This window comes from Salvelinus fontinalis, chromosome 42 (assembly GCF_029448725.1).
Source record: "Salvelinus fontinalis isolate EN_2023a chromosome 42, ASM2944872v1, whole genome shotgun sequence".
Classification (NCBI taxonomy): Eukaryota; Metazoa; Chordata; class Actinopteri; order Salmoniformes; family Salmonidae; genus Salvelinus; species Salvelinus fontinalis.
In genome coordinates this window covers 21,610,551-21,625,786 of record NC_074706.1, presented here as the reverse complement: position 1 = coordinate 21,625,786, position 15,236 = coordinate 21,610,551, and the positions used below count along the sequence as shown (strand labels likewise).

Below are 15,236 nucleotides of genomic sequence, written 5' to 3'. Positions count from 1 at the left end.
TAAAATAAAGCATTGCTGTGAAGTTGCTCGATATATTACTGCACTGTTGGAGCTAGAAACACAAGCATTTCGCTACGCCCGCAATACCATCTGCGAAACACTTGTATGTGACCGATAAAATGTGATTTGATTTGCGCAGTGGTAACGAGCAGTAGAGTAGAGGAACTTACAGAAGGTGCACACATTGGGGATTTTTTTTTTTTAGTAGCCTAGGGTCCAGGGGAAAATATGGCCTTTCATCAAAACGCATTCCATGCAAGTCGACATCATTTGACATGACTGGAGACCGGCAGGATTTGTTTTAGCACCGCTCAAATGAAATGACAGGCTACTTTTGACACTCACAAACTGAGACTCTTAAGATCAATACAAACGACCTGGTCTTGAATCCATCAATAGCCTGGAGGTCTAGGTGTGTGGAGACACATATCGTAGGAGGAAATTATAGTCCTAAAAAATGCTTTCCAGTTTCACTGACTCACCCGATGATGCGCAGCTCTCTCGGCCGACGCGTTGGTGCCAAAAGCCTAGCCCTCACTCGTTTTGCTTTGTAAAACAACATTAGTTGATCAAATATTTTGTTCGCCTACAGCAGATCAGAGTATTGTCTTTTTACAGCAGGAACCATTTGCTTTCCAACCTGTATTGTCTGGCATGCTGTTCACTGACCCATTTGCCGTGCGTTCCCGACTGTAGGCTGTGTCTTGTTATTGGGGCTCCACTCAATCCACAGCTAGGTCATCGTTTTAAAGAAGCTACTGATCATCTGTGGCTAAATTCTAGGCCTTCTCATGGTGTAGTAGGCTATTCCGAACGATTTCCTTTATTTCTGACAGACAGCAGTAACGCTATAACTTTGGCTAATGTATTTCAATTCATGAGGGGTGCTGCAGCACCTCCAGAACCCTTTGCTATGGTTCTATAAATAAATGATGAAGTGCAACTCTGGAGAGATGAGAGTTGCAGGCTCATGTCTAGCAGAGCAGAGAGAGATCTTTGAAAGTGACTCTCATTCTAGTTCTGCGAGAGTTACAAGCGTGCTACTCATACAGCCATGGCCACGCGTTGGTCTCAAACATAGGTTACAGGAGGACGATTCACCAAGAGGCAACTCGAATGAACTTTGACCGCCCTTATTCACATTTTTACATTGCAAAAAGTGACATTTCTTCTTTTGAGCCACAAGGAGATACCGGACCCGGCCAGAGGTTCCGGACCGAAATAGTCCAAAACAGAGAGGTGTTGGATCCTGTTTCCGGTAGGATCCGGCTCAAATTAAACTCTGGCTGACAGCTTTTGTTCCAGCCTCTTGGCCATTAGGACATTTCTGATAGAGGTAAAAGTACTTTGAAAACTACAGTTGTACCTGTTCGTTGGTGGTTCATTCCTGGTGTTTTTGTATGTGTGTGTGTGTGTGTGTGTGTGTGTGTGTTGTACCTGTTCGTTGGTGGTCCGTCCCCGGGCCACCAGTACCATGTGGAAGCCAGTGAGACCAGCCACCGGGATGAAGAAGAGACCAGCCACACACATCACTGCCATACTGAGAGACCAGCGGTTAAGGAGAGAACAGAGACACCAACTAACACACTCTTAGGGCTGCGTCCCAAATGCCGTCCCTATTCCTTACATAAGTGGACTAGGCTAACACTTCCCACATGTGTTGAAAATTAAACACTCATAGAAGCACGCAGTCCGACAGATGGAAACACAGTAATCTACCACCCCAAAACACACACACACACACGAACCAACCTATACATCCAACCACACCGTCTCACAACAACACACACTCAAACACCCTAACCCTCCCAAAACACACACACACTCCATAACCCCCCCCCCCCCCCCCCCAAAACCTAGACTCCTGGCTTTCAGGACATTCCGACACCCGTGTACAGGATACGTGACGGCAGAGTGGACCCTGTCCAGCTGCTGTGTGTGGTAGAGGACGTAGAGCAGGCCGAAGCCAAACACTCCCATGATGTGGACCGTCAGGGACAGCAGGAACAGGAAGAAGTAACGGTAGTTCCTCCGGCCGATACAGTTGTTCACCCACGGGCAGTGGTGGTCAAAGTCCTGGAGGGGGGGGAGAGGGGGGCGGGGACAGGAGCAAAGGGAGAGTTAGAGCCGTTTGCACAAAGTTAAAAAGGGACAGTGGGAGATTTTGTGTTGGCGTATGTTTGTGTGTGACACTGACAGAAGAAGTGAGTCTTCACCGTTTGTGTCCATTATGCGTGTTGGCACTTTTACTTGGATGGGACGAGAGCTTTACGCAAGAGCGTCCGACTCTTAGTTTCTCGGGCGCCCCCCCCAAGAAACGCCTCTCTGGTCCCATAGAATAGTGGGTGCTATTATATTGGCCTATAATAACAAGGGTTGAATCCCGGGGGGGCTCATTCCAACAGAGGTTTGTTCAAAGGCATCTCTCCAACCATGCTCCTGGAGAACTACCTTCCTGTAGGTTAACTCCAACCCTGTTCCTGGAGAACTACCTTCCTGTAGGTTAACTCCAACCCTGTTCCTGGAGAACTACCTTCCTGTAGGTTAACTCCAACCCTGTTCCTGGAGAACTACCTTCCTGTAGGTTAACTCCAACCCTGCTCCTGGAGAACTACTTCCCTGTAGGTTAACTCCAACCCTGCTCCTGGAGAACCACCTTCCTGTAGGTTAACTCCAACCCTGTTCCTGGAGAACTACCTCCCTGTAGGTTAACTCCAACCCTGTTTCTGGAGAACTACCTTCCTGTAGGTTAACTCCAACCCTGTTCCTGGAGAACTACCTTCCTGTAGGTTAACTCCAACCCTGCTCCTGGAGAACTACCTTCCTGTAGGTTAACTCCAACCCTGCTCCTGGAGAACTACCTTCCTGTAGGTTAACTCCAACCCTGCTCCTGGAGAACTACCTTCCTGTAGGTTAACTCCAACCCTGCTCCTGGAGAACTACCTCCCTGTAGGTTAACTCCAACCCTGCTCCTGGAGAACTACCTTCCTGTAGGTTAACTCCAACCCTGCTCCTGGAGAACTACCTTCCTGTAGGTTAACTCCAACCCTGCTCCTGGAGAACTACCTTCCTGTAGGTTAACTCCAACCCTGCTCCTGGAGAACTACTTCCCTGTAGGTTAACTCCAACCCTGCTCCTGGAGAACCACCTTCCTGTAGGTTAACTCCAACCCTGTTCCTGGAGAACTACCTCCCTGTAGGTTAACTCCAACCCTGTTCCTGGAGAACTACCTCCCTGTAGGTTAACTCCAACCCTGTTTCTGGAGAACTACCTTCCTGTAGGTTAACTCCAACCCTGTTTCTGGAGAACTACCTTCCTGTAGGTTAACTCCAACCCTGTTCCTGGAGAACTACCTTCCTGTAGGTTAACTCCAACCCTGCTCCTGGAGAACTACCTTCCTGTAGGTTAACTCCAACCCTGCTCCTGGAGAACTACCTTCCTGTAGGTTAACTCCAACCCTGCTCCTGGAGAACTACCTTCCTGTACGTTAACACCAACCATGCTCCTGGAGAACTACCTCCCTGTAGGTTAACTCCAACCCTGCTCCTGGAGAACTACCTTCCTGTAGGTTAACACCAACCCTGTTCCTGGAGAACCACCTCCCTGTAGGTTAACACCAACCCTGCTCCTGGAGAACTACCTTCCTGTAGGTTAACACCAACCCTGTTCCAGGAGAACCACCTCCCTGTAGGTTAACACCAACCCTGCTCCTGGAGACCCTTGTAGTTTCTCAATCCAACCCCAGTTGTAAATAACCATGAATCAGCTTTTAACCAGCTAATTCTTAGAATCAGGTGTGCTACATTAGGGTTGGAGTGAAAACCTACAGGACGCTCTCTCTCCAGGAACAGGGTTGGTGTTAACCTACAGGAAGGTAGTTCTCCAGGAACAGGGTTGGAGAGCCCTGCTTTAGAGGGTGCGTGATGACAGAGTTGACCCTGTCCAGCTGTATGTTGATGTGAGACGGTGTGTGTGTGTGTGTGTGTGCGCGTACCTCCACACAGTTGTCACACACGGAGCAGTGTGAGCAGCGGGGCGGTCTGTAGAAGCGGCAGGTGGAACACCATTTCATCCTGACCTGGATGCCTCGGATCTCCACCGTCTTATAGAGCGGAGCGCGGAAATCATCCTCCTTGTCCTCATCCTCATCCGCTGGAGCAACCCACACACACACACTGTTAGTACACTAGCATGAACACCCCCCCTTACTAGATCAGCATAAACACACACACCCCCTTACTAGATCAGCATGAATAGACACACACACCCTTACTAGATCAGCATAAACACACACACCCCCTTACTAGATCAGCATGAATAGACACACAACCCCTTACTAGATCAGCATGAACACACACACCCCCTTACTAGATCAGCATGAATAGACACACAACCCCTTACTAGACCAGCATGAACACACACACACACACACACCCTTACTAGATCAGCATGAATACACACACAAACACACACACACCCTTACTAGATCAGCATGAATACACACACACACACACCCTTACTAGATCAGCATGAACACACACACACACAAACACCCTTACTAGATCAGCATGAATACACACACCCACATACTAGATCAGCATGAACACACACACCCCCTTATTAGATCAGCATGAACACACACACACCCCCTTACTAGATCAGCATGAACACACACACACACACATCCCCTTACTAGACCAGCATGAACACACACACACCCCCTTACTAGATCAGCATGAACACACACACACCCCCTTACTAGATCAGCATGAACACACACACACCCCCTTACTAGATCAGCATGAACACACACACACCCCCTTACTAGATCAGCATGAACACACACACACACCCCCTTACTAGATCAGCATGAACACACACACACCCCCTTACTAGATCAGCATGAACACACACACACACACACACACCCTTACTAGATCAGCATGAACACACACACACACCCTTACTAGATCAGCATGAACACACACACACCCGCTTACTAGACCAGCATGAACACACACACACACACACACCCTTACTAGATCAGCATGAACACACACACACCCCCTTACTAGATCAGCATGAACACACACACACCCCCTTACTAGATCAGCATGAACACACACACACCCCCTTACTAGATCAGCATGAACACACACACACCCCCTTACTAGACCAGCATGAACACACACACACACACACACACACCCTTACTAGACCAGCATGAACACACACCTCAATACTATACTAGTAGACAGTCATACAGAGAGTTTGCAGAGAGCATGAGATGGAAGAGGCTGGTGTGGTTATACATCTGTGCAACACACACACACACACACACACACACACCTCTGGGGAAGATGCCCGGGTCCATGAAGGTGGCCATGCAGAAGTTGGCAAGGACGAACAGGAAGATGACACCGTTGTAGATCGGCACGGCAACCGAGAACTGCTCCGACAGCCATGGACACCTGAAAGAGAGAGGGAGGGAGGAGACGAGAGAGAGGGGGGGGGGGGGGGGGTTAGATCAAATGTCTTTATTCATAACAAGAACCACAGCAATGCCCCCGTTGCCTCTGAACACCTCAGTAAAAAGAAGGAATATCACGGTAGCATTGTTGACAGTACGCTCCATCTATGAATTTGAGAGGGGATACATTTGTCCTGCCCCATCTTTCAGCTTCATAGCAAACCAAGTGGCAGGGCTGCCATTTCGTTGCGTTTTTTTTTTTGGTGTAAAGAAATGTTTTAATGAAGGAGTGGCCCTTTAAAACTGTGTCTTTGACAGGGAGGGCAGTGGCACGACAGGAGCAAAATTGTCAACAGTATCCGTTTAGGAACAGCTTGTCGCATTGCCATGGGAATGGGGTGACCCGCATGTCGCATGGACAACGGGCCAACACCCTGAAAGAGAGAGAGAGTTCACGCTAGGTTTAGCAAAGACTGCATTTGTCTAGTGAATAAAGCACTTTCTGATTAAACCGAGTTGAGCATATTCAGAGGGAGATGGATAGCAAAAAAAAGAGCGAGAGGAAAGAGAGAGAGGATGAGATAGATATAGAAGGACAGGGACAGAGAGAGAAAAAAGAGAGAGGGACAGAGAGAGAGAGCGAGAGAAGGACAGCTCTTTATTAAGGGTGACAGATGCTGGCCTATTTTCCCTCTATTCCAGCATGGTGGTGGTGGTGGTGGTGGTTGTTGTTATCTGGAGTAGAGCTATGAAGTGACAGGCCGCTAGAGACACACTGACAGGAGACGACCTCCACACACACACACCCTGACGTTGATCTGTCCTGTCTATCCTACTCTGCACTACTACTGTCACACACTCAATGTGTGTGTGTGTGTGTGTGTGTGTGTGTGTGTGTGTGTGTGTGTGTGTGTGTGTGTGTGTGTGTGTGTGTGTGTGTGTGTGTGTGTGTGTGTGTGTGTGTGTGTGTGTGTGTGTGTGTGTGTGTGTGTGTGAGAGTGAGAGTAAGCTGAGGAGCATGTTGAGTAGAGAGAAAGAGAGCAGAGAGAGAGAGCTGAGGAGCATGTTGAGTAGAGAGAGAGAGCTGAGGAGCATGTTGAGTAGAGAGAGAGAGCTGAGGAGCATGTTGAGTAGAGAGAGAGAGCTGAGGAGCATGTTGAGTAGAGAGAGAGAGCTGAGGAGCATGTTGAGTAGAGAGAGAGAGCTGAGGAGCATGTTGAGTAGAGAGAGAGAGCTGAGGAGCATGTTGAGTAGAGAGAGAGAGCTGAGGAGCATATTGAGTAGAGAGAAAGAGAGCAGAGAGAGAGCTGAGGAGCATATTGAGTAGAGAGAGAGAGAGAGCTGAGCAGCATATTGAGTAGAGAGAGAGAGAGAGCTGAGGAGCATATTGAGTAGAGAGAGAGAGAGAGCTGAGGAGCATATTGAGTAGAGAGAGAGAGAGCTGAGCAGCATATTGAGTAGAGAGAGAGAGAGAGCTGAGCAGCATATTGAGTAGAGAGAGAGAGAGAGCTGAGGAGCATATTGAGTAGAGAGAGAGAGAGAGCTGAGGAGCATATTGAGTAGAGAGAGAGAGAGAGCTGAGCAGCATATTGAGTAGAGAGAGAGAGAGAGCTGAGGAGCATATTGAGTAGAGAGAGAGAGCTGAGGAGCATGTTGAGTAGAGAGAGAGAGAGAGCTGAGGAGCATGTTGAGTAGAGAGAGAGAGCTGAGGAACATGTTGAGTAGAGAGAGAGAGAGAGCTGAGGAGCATGTTGAGTAGAGAGAGAGAGAGCTGAGGAACATGTTGAGTAGAGAGAGAGAGCTGAGGAGCATGTTGAGTAGAGAGAAGAGTGTGTGTCTTTACGTCTGACGTTGCTCTGCCCCGTCCCATTGCCAGGGGTTGACTGATGGTGCACTACTCAATAACTGTCACACCACAGGCCGTAGGGGACTGGTGTGTGAGGACTGATGTGCATGTGAGTGTCTTTCTAGACAGGCAGAGAACAAACCAAGTGAGGGTGTGTGTGGTGATAGCAGTGTTTATGTAAAGGTGTGGGTGTGTTTGAGGAGACGGTCTTGTGTGTGTGTGCGTGTGTGTGTGTGAGACTTGTGTAGGACGTGTACACGCTGTGCGTTAGAGCGTCTGTGTATGACGTGTGTATGAGTGTGTGGTTTGGTCGTACTCACGTGAAGCAGAAGAAGAGCGTGGTGGATCCCACCAGGAAGGCCGTCGCCGCCGACACGGGCACGTAGCGGGACGGGCGAAGTGGCCGGGACGGGGAGGTGGTGTGGGGGGGCGAGGGGAGGCCACCCACACCCCCACTCTTACTGCTGCCCGGCATCACACAGGGGGAGAGGGGAGGGGATTACTCAGGGAGGGAAGGGAGGGGGATTTGTCTGGGGTGTGTGGATGGATTATAGATAAAGAGGGAGAGATTAAGAGAAAGGGCAGAGAGAGAGGGAGAGGGATTGACGGGGTTAGAGAGGGAGGTAGAGGAGTCCCCTTCTCAATCGGACCAGGGCGAGAGAAGACCCACGCCTCTGCATGTTCACCGGAAAGAGGGGGATGAAGAGAAAGAAAGGGTAGAGCGGCCCTCCCTAAACCGCGTGTTCATAAAACAACTCTGTCCTTTTGCTTCAAGTTGTGGGACGTCTATTCGACTTGACCTTCGGCCTTGTCTGAGAGGAGGGGGTAAGATAAGACAGAGGGTATTTGAAAGGGGGGAGATAAGACAGAGATAGAGGGTATTTGAAAGGGGGGAGATAAGACAGAGATAGAGGGTATTTGAAAGGGGGAGATAAAACAGATAGGGGGGGGGGGGGGGGTTTGATTGAGATGGACTCTGACAGCTAAAGGCTTAAAGAGACTCCACTAGAAGGCCTTTTGTTTTGTTGTCCTCTGGACAACACACAGGTCAACATAAAAGTAGACTGGAACATGAAGCTAAACAGAGCCACTATTTAAAAGACGTGTTCTCATAAGATCGAGCTTATATAGGAGGACGACGACGACAAGTTGTGCTCAATTATGGGCCGATACTTTTAAATTGCTTGGTTTCTCTTTTCGTCTTTAACAATGGTTCCTTACAGCGGATTTTGGTAAATATCTTGACATTTTTAAAAGGAATTTCAAGAAATGTGCGCGTTGCGAGAGGTAAATAACTTAATTGAAGGCGTAGTGATTGTACGATACAAAAATAAAATTGTGCAATAAAAAATAAAAGCTGTGATATGGCTTGATTGTGTCGGTGTGGTTTAGAAAAATCCTGGACCCTCCCTTTTCTAAAGAAAAGAAGTAGGATGTCTCAGTAAAGCAGAATGTATATGATTTGGTGAAGCCGTTTTAAAAACGTACATTTCGTCTTTATTCATTACAATCTCACTCTCATCTAGTCCTTAGACTCATAAACGGTAAAATAAAAAAAATAAAAAACTTTGAGGGATCAAAATGTCAGTTAGGTACAGAGGATGAGGCAGGACGCTTCGCTTGACCTGCTATACATTCCCTGTTCAATGAAAGCCCGCATCAATAACTTAAGATTTCAACGACCTCTGGTTCAGTCCAATGACATTCAGACCCAATAACCTTCTCCCCTTCCAGACGAAGATGACAGATTGCTTCCGTCTGTAGATTGTACGGTTCAGTCTGTAGCCTGCTCGGGTCTGTACCCTATTCTGTCTGTGGTATAGATCGACTGAGTATGAATTTGGCTCGGACACAGATGTTGTCAAAAGGGGATGGAGCGATCGAGAGGTAGAGATCGATTGCAAGTTTTTTGGGGGGATTTGACGCGGGTCAAGACGTAAAAAGATCGCAACTTAACAGTTTATTTTCTGCCTCGATGGAAAGGTATCACTGTAGCTGGTCTAATGTGTAAACGGGTAAACAAAGGGGGGGAGAGTGAGAGAGAGAGAGAGAAAAAGAGAGAGAGAGAGAAAAAGAGAGAGAGAGAGAGAGAGAAAAGGAGAGAGAGAGAGAAAAAGAGAGAGAGAGAAAAAGAGAGAGAGAGAGGGAAAAGGAGAGCAAAATGGCCTTTGATTGTATCCAAGTGGGATTCGTGTCTCTGTGTATTCAGCTCCCTGGCTGGCTCAATCCTCAGAGGAGACGGGAAAAACAAAACATCATCAGAACAAGAGCGAAAAACCAGCGGAGACTAATATCGAGCAGTCCCGTCGCTGCTCTGGAAGTCAAGGAGTTTCCTCACCAAATAAAAATGGCCGTCCCTTCGGGTCCAAAACAGCGTCTTCAAAACGCCAATGTGCTCGTAGACGGACGCTCAGACTTTGTTCTTCCTGGTCGGGGCATCCCTGAGCCAACGGGAGACGAGCGGGAAGCCTCAGAGGTCGATCCCACCTGCTACAGGTGTGGGTGGAAGAAGACGTGTACGCAGGTCAAATTGTGTGTGTCCCTGTAACCTGCAGTAGTCCGTGAGGGGGCGCATATCCAAAACACCCTGAAAGATCCTCCTGAAAAATGGTTAAAGAAAAACAAACTACAAAAAATATTTAAAAAAAAAAAAAAGCAATGTGAAATTGAGCCCAGAGAGGAAGGGCCTGAAGATTAGAAGCTGGAAGCTGAATCTCCCTAATGGAGGTTGATGAAGAGCTCCTCCCCAGTGTCTGTAGACACCCAAGGCCCAGCTGTGTTAGCTAGCCAAGGAGAGGAGGATGAGGAGGGCCGTTAGTTACATAAGCCGCCGTCTCACTGAGCGAGGCAGCCAGCCAGCCATTCCCATTCCCCCAGGGCCATTCCTCTACTTCCGTCCCCCAGCGGAGTGCACCGAGAGGGGGGGGGGGGGGGGGGGGGGGGGGGCACACCCTCCCACTACGACCCCTGGGAAGCAACTCTGGGTCTCGGAGGGCGTGTCTGAGTGACTGTGAGATGTTTATGTGACTCTCTAGGGCTACTTCTAGAGGAGTGTGTGTGATTCTGTGTGTGTGTGTGTGTGTGTGTAAAGGGGGAGGGTGGCAGTTAGGAGAGCAATGTGATAATCTGTAATAAAAAAAAGAGTTTAAATCCAACAGGTTTTCCAATAGGCACGGTCTTTCTTTTCTCTCCACTCCCGCTGGCGTGTCACTGGTGATCCTCCTCTCTTTAGTCAGATACGTCTGGCGCACGGCCTCTAGACGTCTGCTGGGACACAGCTCCTATAGGGACGGAGAGGAGGAGAGTGGGAGAGAGACAGGTGGGATAGAGGGAGAGAGAGGGATGGGGAGAGAGAGAGGGGAGGGTGGGAATAAGAGAGAGGGGAAAGAGAGGGAGAGGAAAAGCGTGGGGGAGAGAGATACACACGTCTTTAGCGCCATCGTGAACCACAGCCAACTCTATGTATGGGACTTCATCGTAAACAAACCGCATTCAATGTCGAGCACCAACTAGTCTAGCAGGAATGCGTCGGTTGTTCACCTGGCTTCTGCTGTGGAAGTTATCTGCTGTTGTCACTGTGTGTGTGAGCGCGCGAGTGAGTCCGTCAACCGTGAGTGCGTCTGTGGGCAATATATATATATATATATAATGTTCTCGGCCAGCAATCATTCTGGTTCCTAAAAAAACGAATCCATAAAAACAAGGTGTGTGATTGGGTCTGGCAGACATTCCGTTAGCCCTCCAGGGATTCATCTGAAAGAGTGTGAGAACAAAAAAAGACACATAAAAAAAAAAGTGTCCCGTCCCTCGTCTCCAAACAGTGTATGACAAGGTGTTGAGAGATGACGCTTTCATAATTAGCCAACTCAAAATGGGAGTTGAACACAATAACCAGGGCCCCATTCAGACACAACCCCATGTTAGAGGGCGCGAACCGTGAACGCACGAGTGAGACCGAGTGAACGTGCGTGACTGTGACTGTGTGTCTGGGCCTGCGAAGGACACCACGGTTGACACGAAAATGAGAGCGCTCATTTTGCCGTTTTTCCCCAGAAGGCCTACCTCGTCTGTCGAAAAGAGGTTTGGCCCAGAACACAGCCCATTGTGCGCCACATTAGGTGAGAAGACAGCGATAAGATGCAGCACCAGAGATCAAGCTCCATTCAGACTCATGAATTTCACTCCCAAGTCCTAAGTCCTTATTAGAGTGCAAACATCAGCAAGTTATTATGATTCGTGAACAGAATTTGCATTTATAGTGGCTTAGTGCTTTTTCCTCAAATCTCAAAGTGCTTAGAAATTGTATTGGGTTGAACTGTACGTTCCTCAACCAATTAGGCGCTCCCTATCTCCCCTTCGACAGTTGAAGTAGTCAACTCAACACCGGTCCTTCCCAGGGTCGCATTCATCAGGCACCAAACAGAAGAAAAACAGACAGACAGGGGGAGGGACGAACTGAACTAGTCCAATAAAAAACGTTTCCAATGCACAACGCTTCTTGAAACGTTTTTTCTCTCCAATGTGCCGCCTCTTACGCCGGGCCAGGTCTGTTATTAGGGCGATGTGGTTCTAAACGGGCTGACGAATAGGGGACATGCCTGTAGGTATCAGGCTCAGCTATGCAGAGACTGGAAGTGACGGTGACAGTCAGACCGGTGACCCTGAATCATTCAAACACTAACGCACATGGAGCACATCAGAGGCGGCTGCCTATAGACATAGATTAGGAATCACTGGCCACTTCAGTAACATTTCCCTATCTTGCATTACTCATCTCACATGTATAAACCGCACTGCACCATTCTACGGTATCTTAGTCACTTCAATTGTTTGTAAATATTGCATCACCCGCCTCATATGTATATACTGTACTCCATACCACGCCACTGTATCTTAGTCCAATGACGCTCTGACATATGTATATATTCTTAATCCATTCCTTACTTAGATTTACGTGTATTTTGGGTATACAGTGATCCCTCGCCACTTCGCGGTTCACTTATCGCGGATTCGCTATTTCGCGGATTTTCATAATGCATTTTTTTTTTTTTTTTGGTGCATTGTGCTCTGCATTCTGATTCGCTAAAAACTCACTCCCGCTTCTTGTATCAAAACATGCTACGAATTGTGCTATCATTTTGTCGTCTCGTGCAGTTATGTGTACGTACATCGCTTAGCAACCATGGTGCGAATGGCCACTGAACTTAAGCGAGTAGCTGAGGAATGGGACCCTTTGATGAGCCGTTCATTACAGTTCTCCAACGTAATCGATGGTGGCATGTCGGTGTACAAGGATCTTTTTGCAAAGAAGAAAAAAGAGCGACAACAGCTGCCTATCACTATGTTCTTCTCCCGAACAAACACACCTGCACCGCGGGCTTCAGAAGAAGAGAACACTGCAGAGCGCAGTCAGGATGCAGCGGCCCAGTCTGAAGAGCAGTGAAACGGCCTACACGTGAGTCACTGTATATGTATACATGTAATAGTTGCTAATTGTAAAAAAAAAAAAAGTTTTCTATTTCGCGGATTTCACTTATCGCGGGTCATTTTCGGAACGTAACCCCCGCGATAAACGAGGGATTACTGTATGTTGTGAAACTGTTAGATATTCACTGTTAGATATTACTGCACTGTCGGAGCTAGAAGCACAAGCATTTTCGCTACACACGCAATAACATCTGCTAAACCCGAGTATGTGACCAATAACATCTGCTAAACACGTGTATGTGACCAATAACATCTGCTAAACCCGAGTATGTGACCAATAACATCTGCTAAACACGTGTATGTGACCAATAACATCTGCTAAACTCGAGTATGTGACCAATAACATCTGCTAAACTCGAGTATGTGACCAATAACATCTGCTAAACTCGAGTATGTGACCATTAACATCTGCTAAACTCGAGTATGTGACCAATAACATCTGCTAAACTCGAGTATGTGACCAATAACATCTGCTAAACCCGAGTATGTGACCAATAACATCTGCTAAACCCGAGTATGTGACCAATAACATCTGCTAAACCCGAGTATGTGACCAATAACATCTGCTAAACTCGAGTATGTGACCAATAACATCTGCTAAACCCGTGTATGTGACCAATAACATCTGCTAAACCCGTGTATGTGACCAATAACATCTGCTAAACACGTGTATGTGACCAATAACATCTGCTAAACACGTGTATGTGACCAATAACATCTGCTAAACACGTGTATGTGACCAATAACATCTGCTAAACCCGTGTATGTGACCAATAACATTTGATTTGTAACATGATCTCCCAGGTTCTTCTAAGTCTACGTCCCAACTGGCACCCCGTTTGCTTTATAGTACACTACCTTTGACCTGGGCCCATACTATTTACTATAGGGCCCTGGTCGAAGGTAGTGTACTATAAAGGAACTAGGGTGTAATTTGGGACACAGACCAAGTAAGCCTCTTCCGAGCCAGAACAGCGATAGGGCCTAGGCCTGTCTCTGTAGTAGGAGGCAGCTTGGAGGTATAAGTACACCCCCTAGACAGGACACTAGGCTGTCACAAGGCCTCACCCACGATCCACCTCCTTGGCCTAACCCTAAAATGTTCATTTTGGACTATGACTGATCCCTCTCCTTCTGGAATCAACATCTCCAGCATAAGGAAGAGGGAAAGAGGAGGGAAAGACAGGATAGTAACAATAGAACAATCCCTGGTATGTCTGTGACATATGAACTAGAGGTCGACCGATTAATCGGAATGGCCGATTAATTAGGGCCGATTTCAAGTTTTCATAACAATCGGTAATCGGTATTTTTGGACACCGATTTGCCTATTTATTTATCTTTTAATTACACCTTTATTTAACTAGGCAAGTCAGTTAAGAACACATTCTTATTTTCAATGACGGCCTAGGAACAGTGGGTTAACTGCCTTGTTCAGGGGCAGAAAGACAGATCTTTACCTTGTCAGCTCGGGGATTCGTTTTTGCAACCTTCCGGTTACAACCTTCCGGCGTGGCAGGCTGACTACCTGTTACGCAAGAAGCCAAGGTAAGTTGCTAGCTAGCATTAAACTTATCTTATAAAAAACAATCAATCTTAACATAATCACTAGTTAAATACACATGGATGATGAAACTAGTTTATCTTGCGTGTCCTGCGTTGCATATAATCGATGCGGTGCCTGTTAATTTCTCATTGAATCACAGCTTACTTCGACAAACGGATGATGATTTAACAAGCACATTTGTGAAAAAAGCACTGTCGTTGCACCAATGTACCTAACCATAAACATCAATGCCTTTCTTTAAAATCAATACACAAGTATATATTTTTAAACCTGCAAATGTAGTTAATATTGCCTGCTAACATGCATTTTTTATAACTAGGGAAATTGTCACTTCTCTTGCGTTCCGTGCAAGCAGTCAGGGTATATGCAGCAGTTTGGGCCGCCTGGCTCATTGGGAACTGTGTGAAGTCCATTTATTCCTAACAAAGACCGTCATTAATTTGCCAGAATTGTACATAATTATGACATAACATTGAAGGTTGTGAAATGTAACAGCAATATTTAGACTTAGGGATGCAACCCGTTAGATAAAATACAGAACAGTTCCATATTTCACTGAAAGAATAAACGTTTTGTTTTCGAAATGATAGTTTCCGGATTCAACCATTTTAATGACCAAAGGCTCGTATTTCTGTGTGTTATTAGGTTATAATTAAGTCTATGATTTGATAGAGCAGTCTGACTGAGCGATGGTAGGCACCAGCAGGCTCGTAAGCATTCATTCAAACAGCACTTTCGTGTGGTTTGCCAGCAGCTCTTCGTTGTGCTTCAAGCATTGCGCTGTTTATGACTACAAGCCTATCAACTCCCGAGATTAGGCTGGTGTAACCGATGTGAAATGGCTAGCTAGTTAGCGGGGTGCGCGC

The 15,236-nt window shown here is 47.2% G+C and overlaps 1 protein-coding gene across 1 annotated transcript in view; it reads right to left on the bottom strand.

Moving 5' to 3' along the window:
- LOC129841372 (palmitoyltransferase ZDHHC5-A-like) overlaps positions 1-15,236 on the bottom strand; it is a 44,112-nt gene that overhangs the window by 17,473 nt on the left and 11,403 nt on the right. The window contains exons 2-6 of the mRNA XM_055909618.1: positions 7,637-10,597; positions 5,350-5,471; positions 3,995-4,152; positions 1,904-2,076; positions 1,282-1,540 (exon numbers count right to left, since the gene is read on the bottom strand). Of these exons, the coding sequence (XP_055765593.1) occupies positions 1,282-1,540; positions 1,904-2,076; positions 3,995-4,152; positions 5,350-5,471; positions 7,637-7,791 (867 nt within the window). The 5' untranslated portion in view covers positions 7,792-10,597. The remainder of the gene's footprint in view (positions 1-1,281; positions 1,541-1,903; positions 2,077-3,994; positions 4,153-5,349; positions 5,472-7,636; positions 10,598-15,236) is intronic.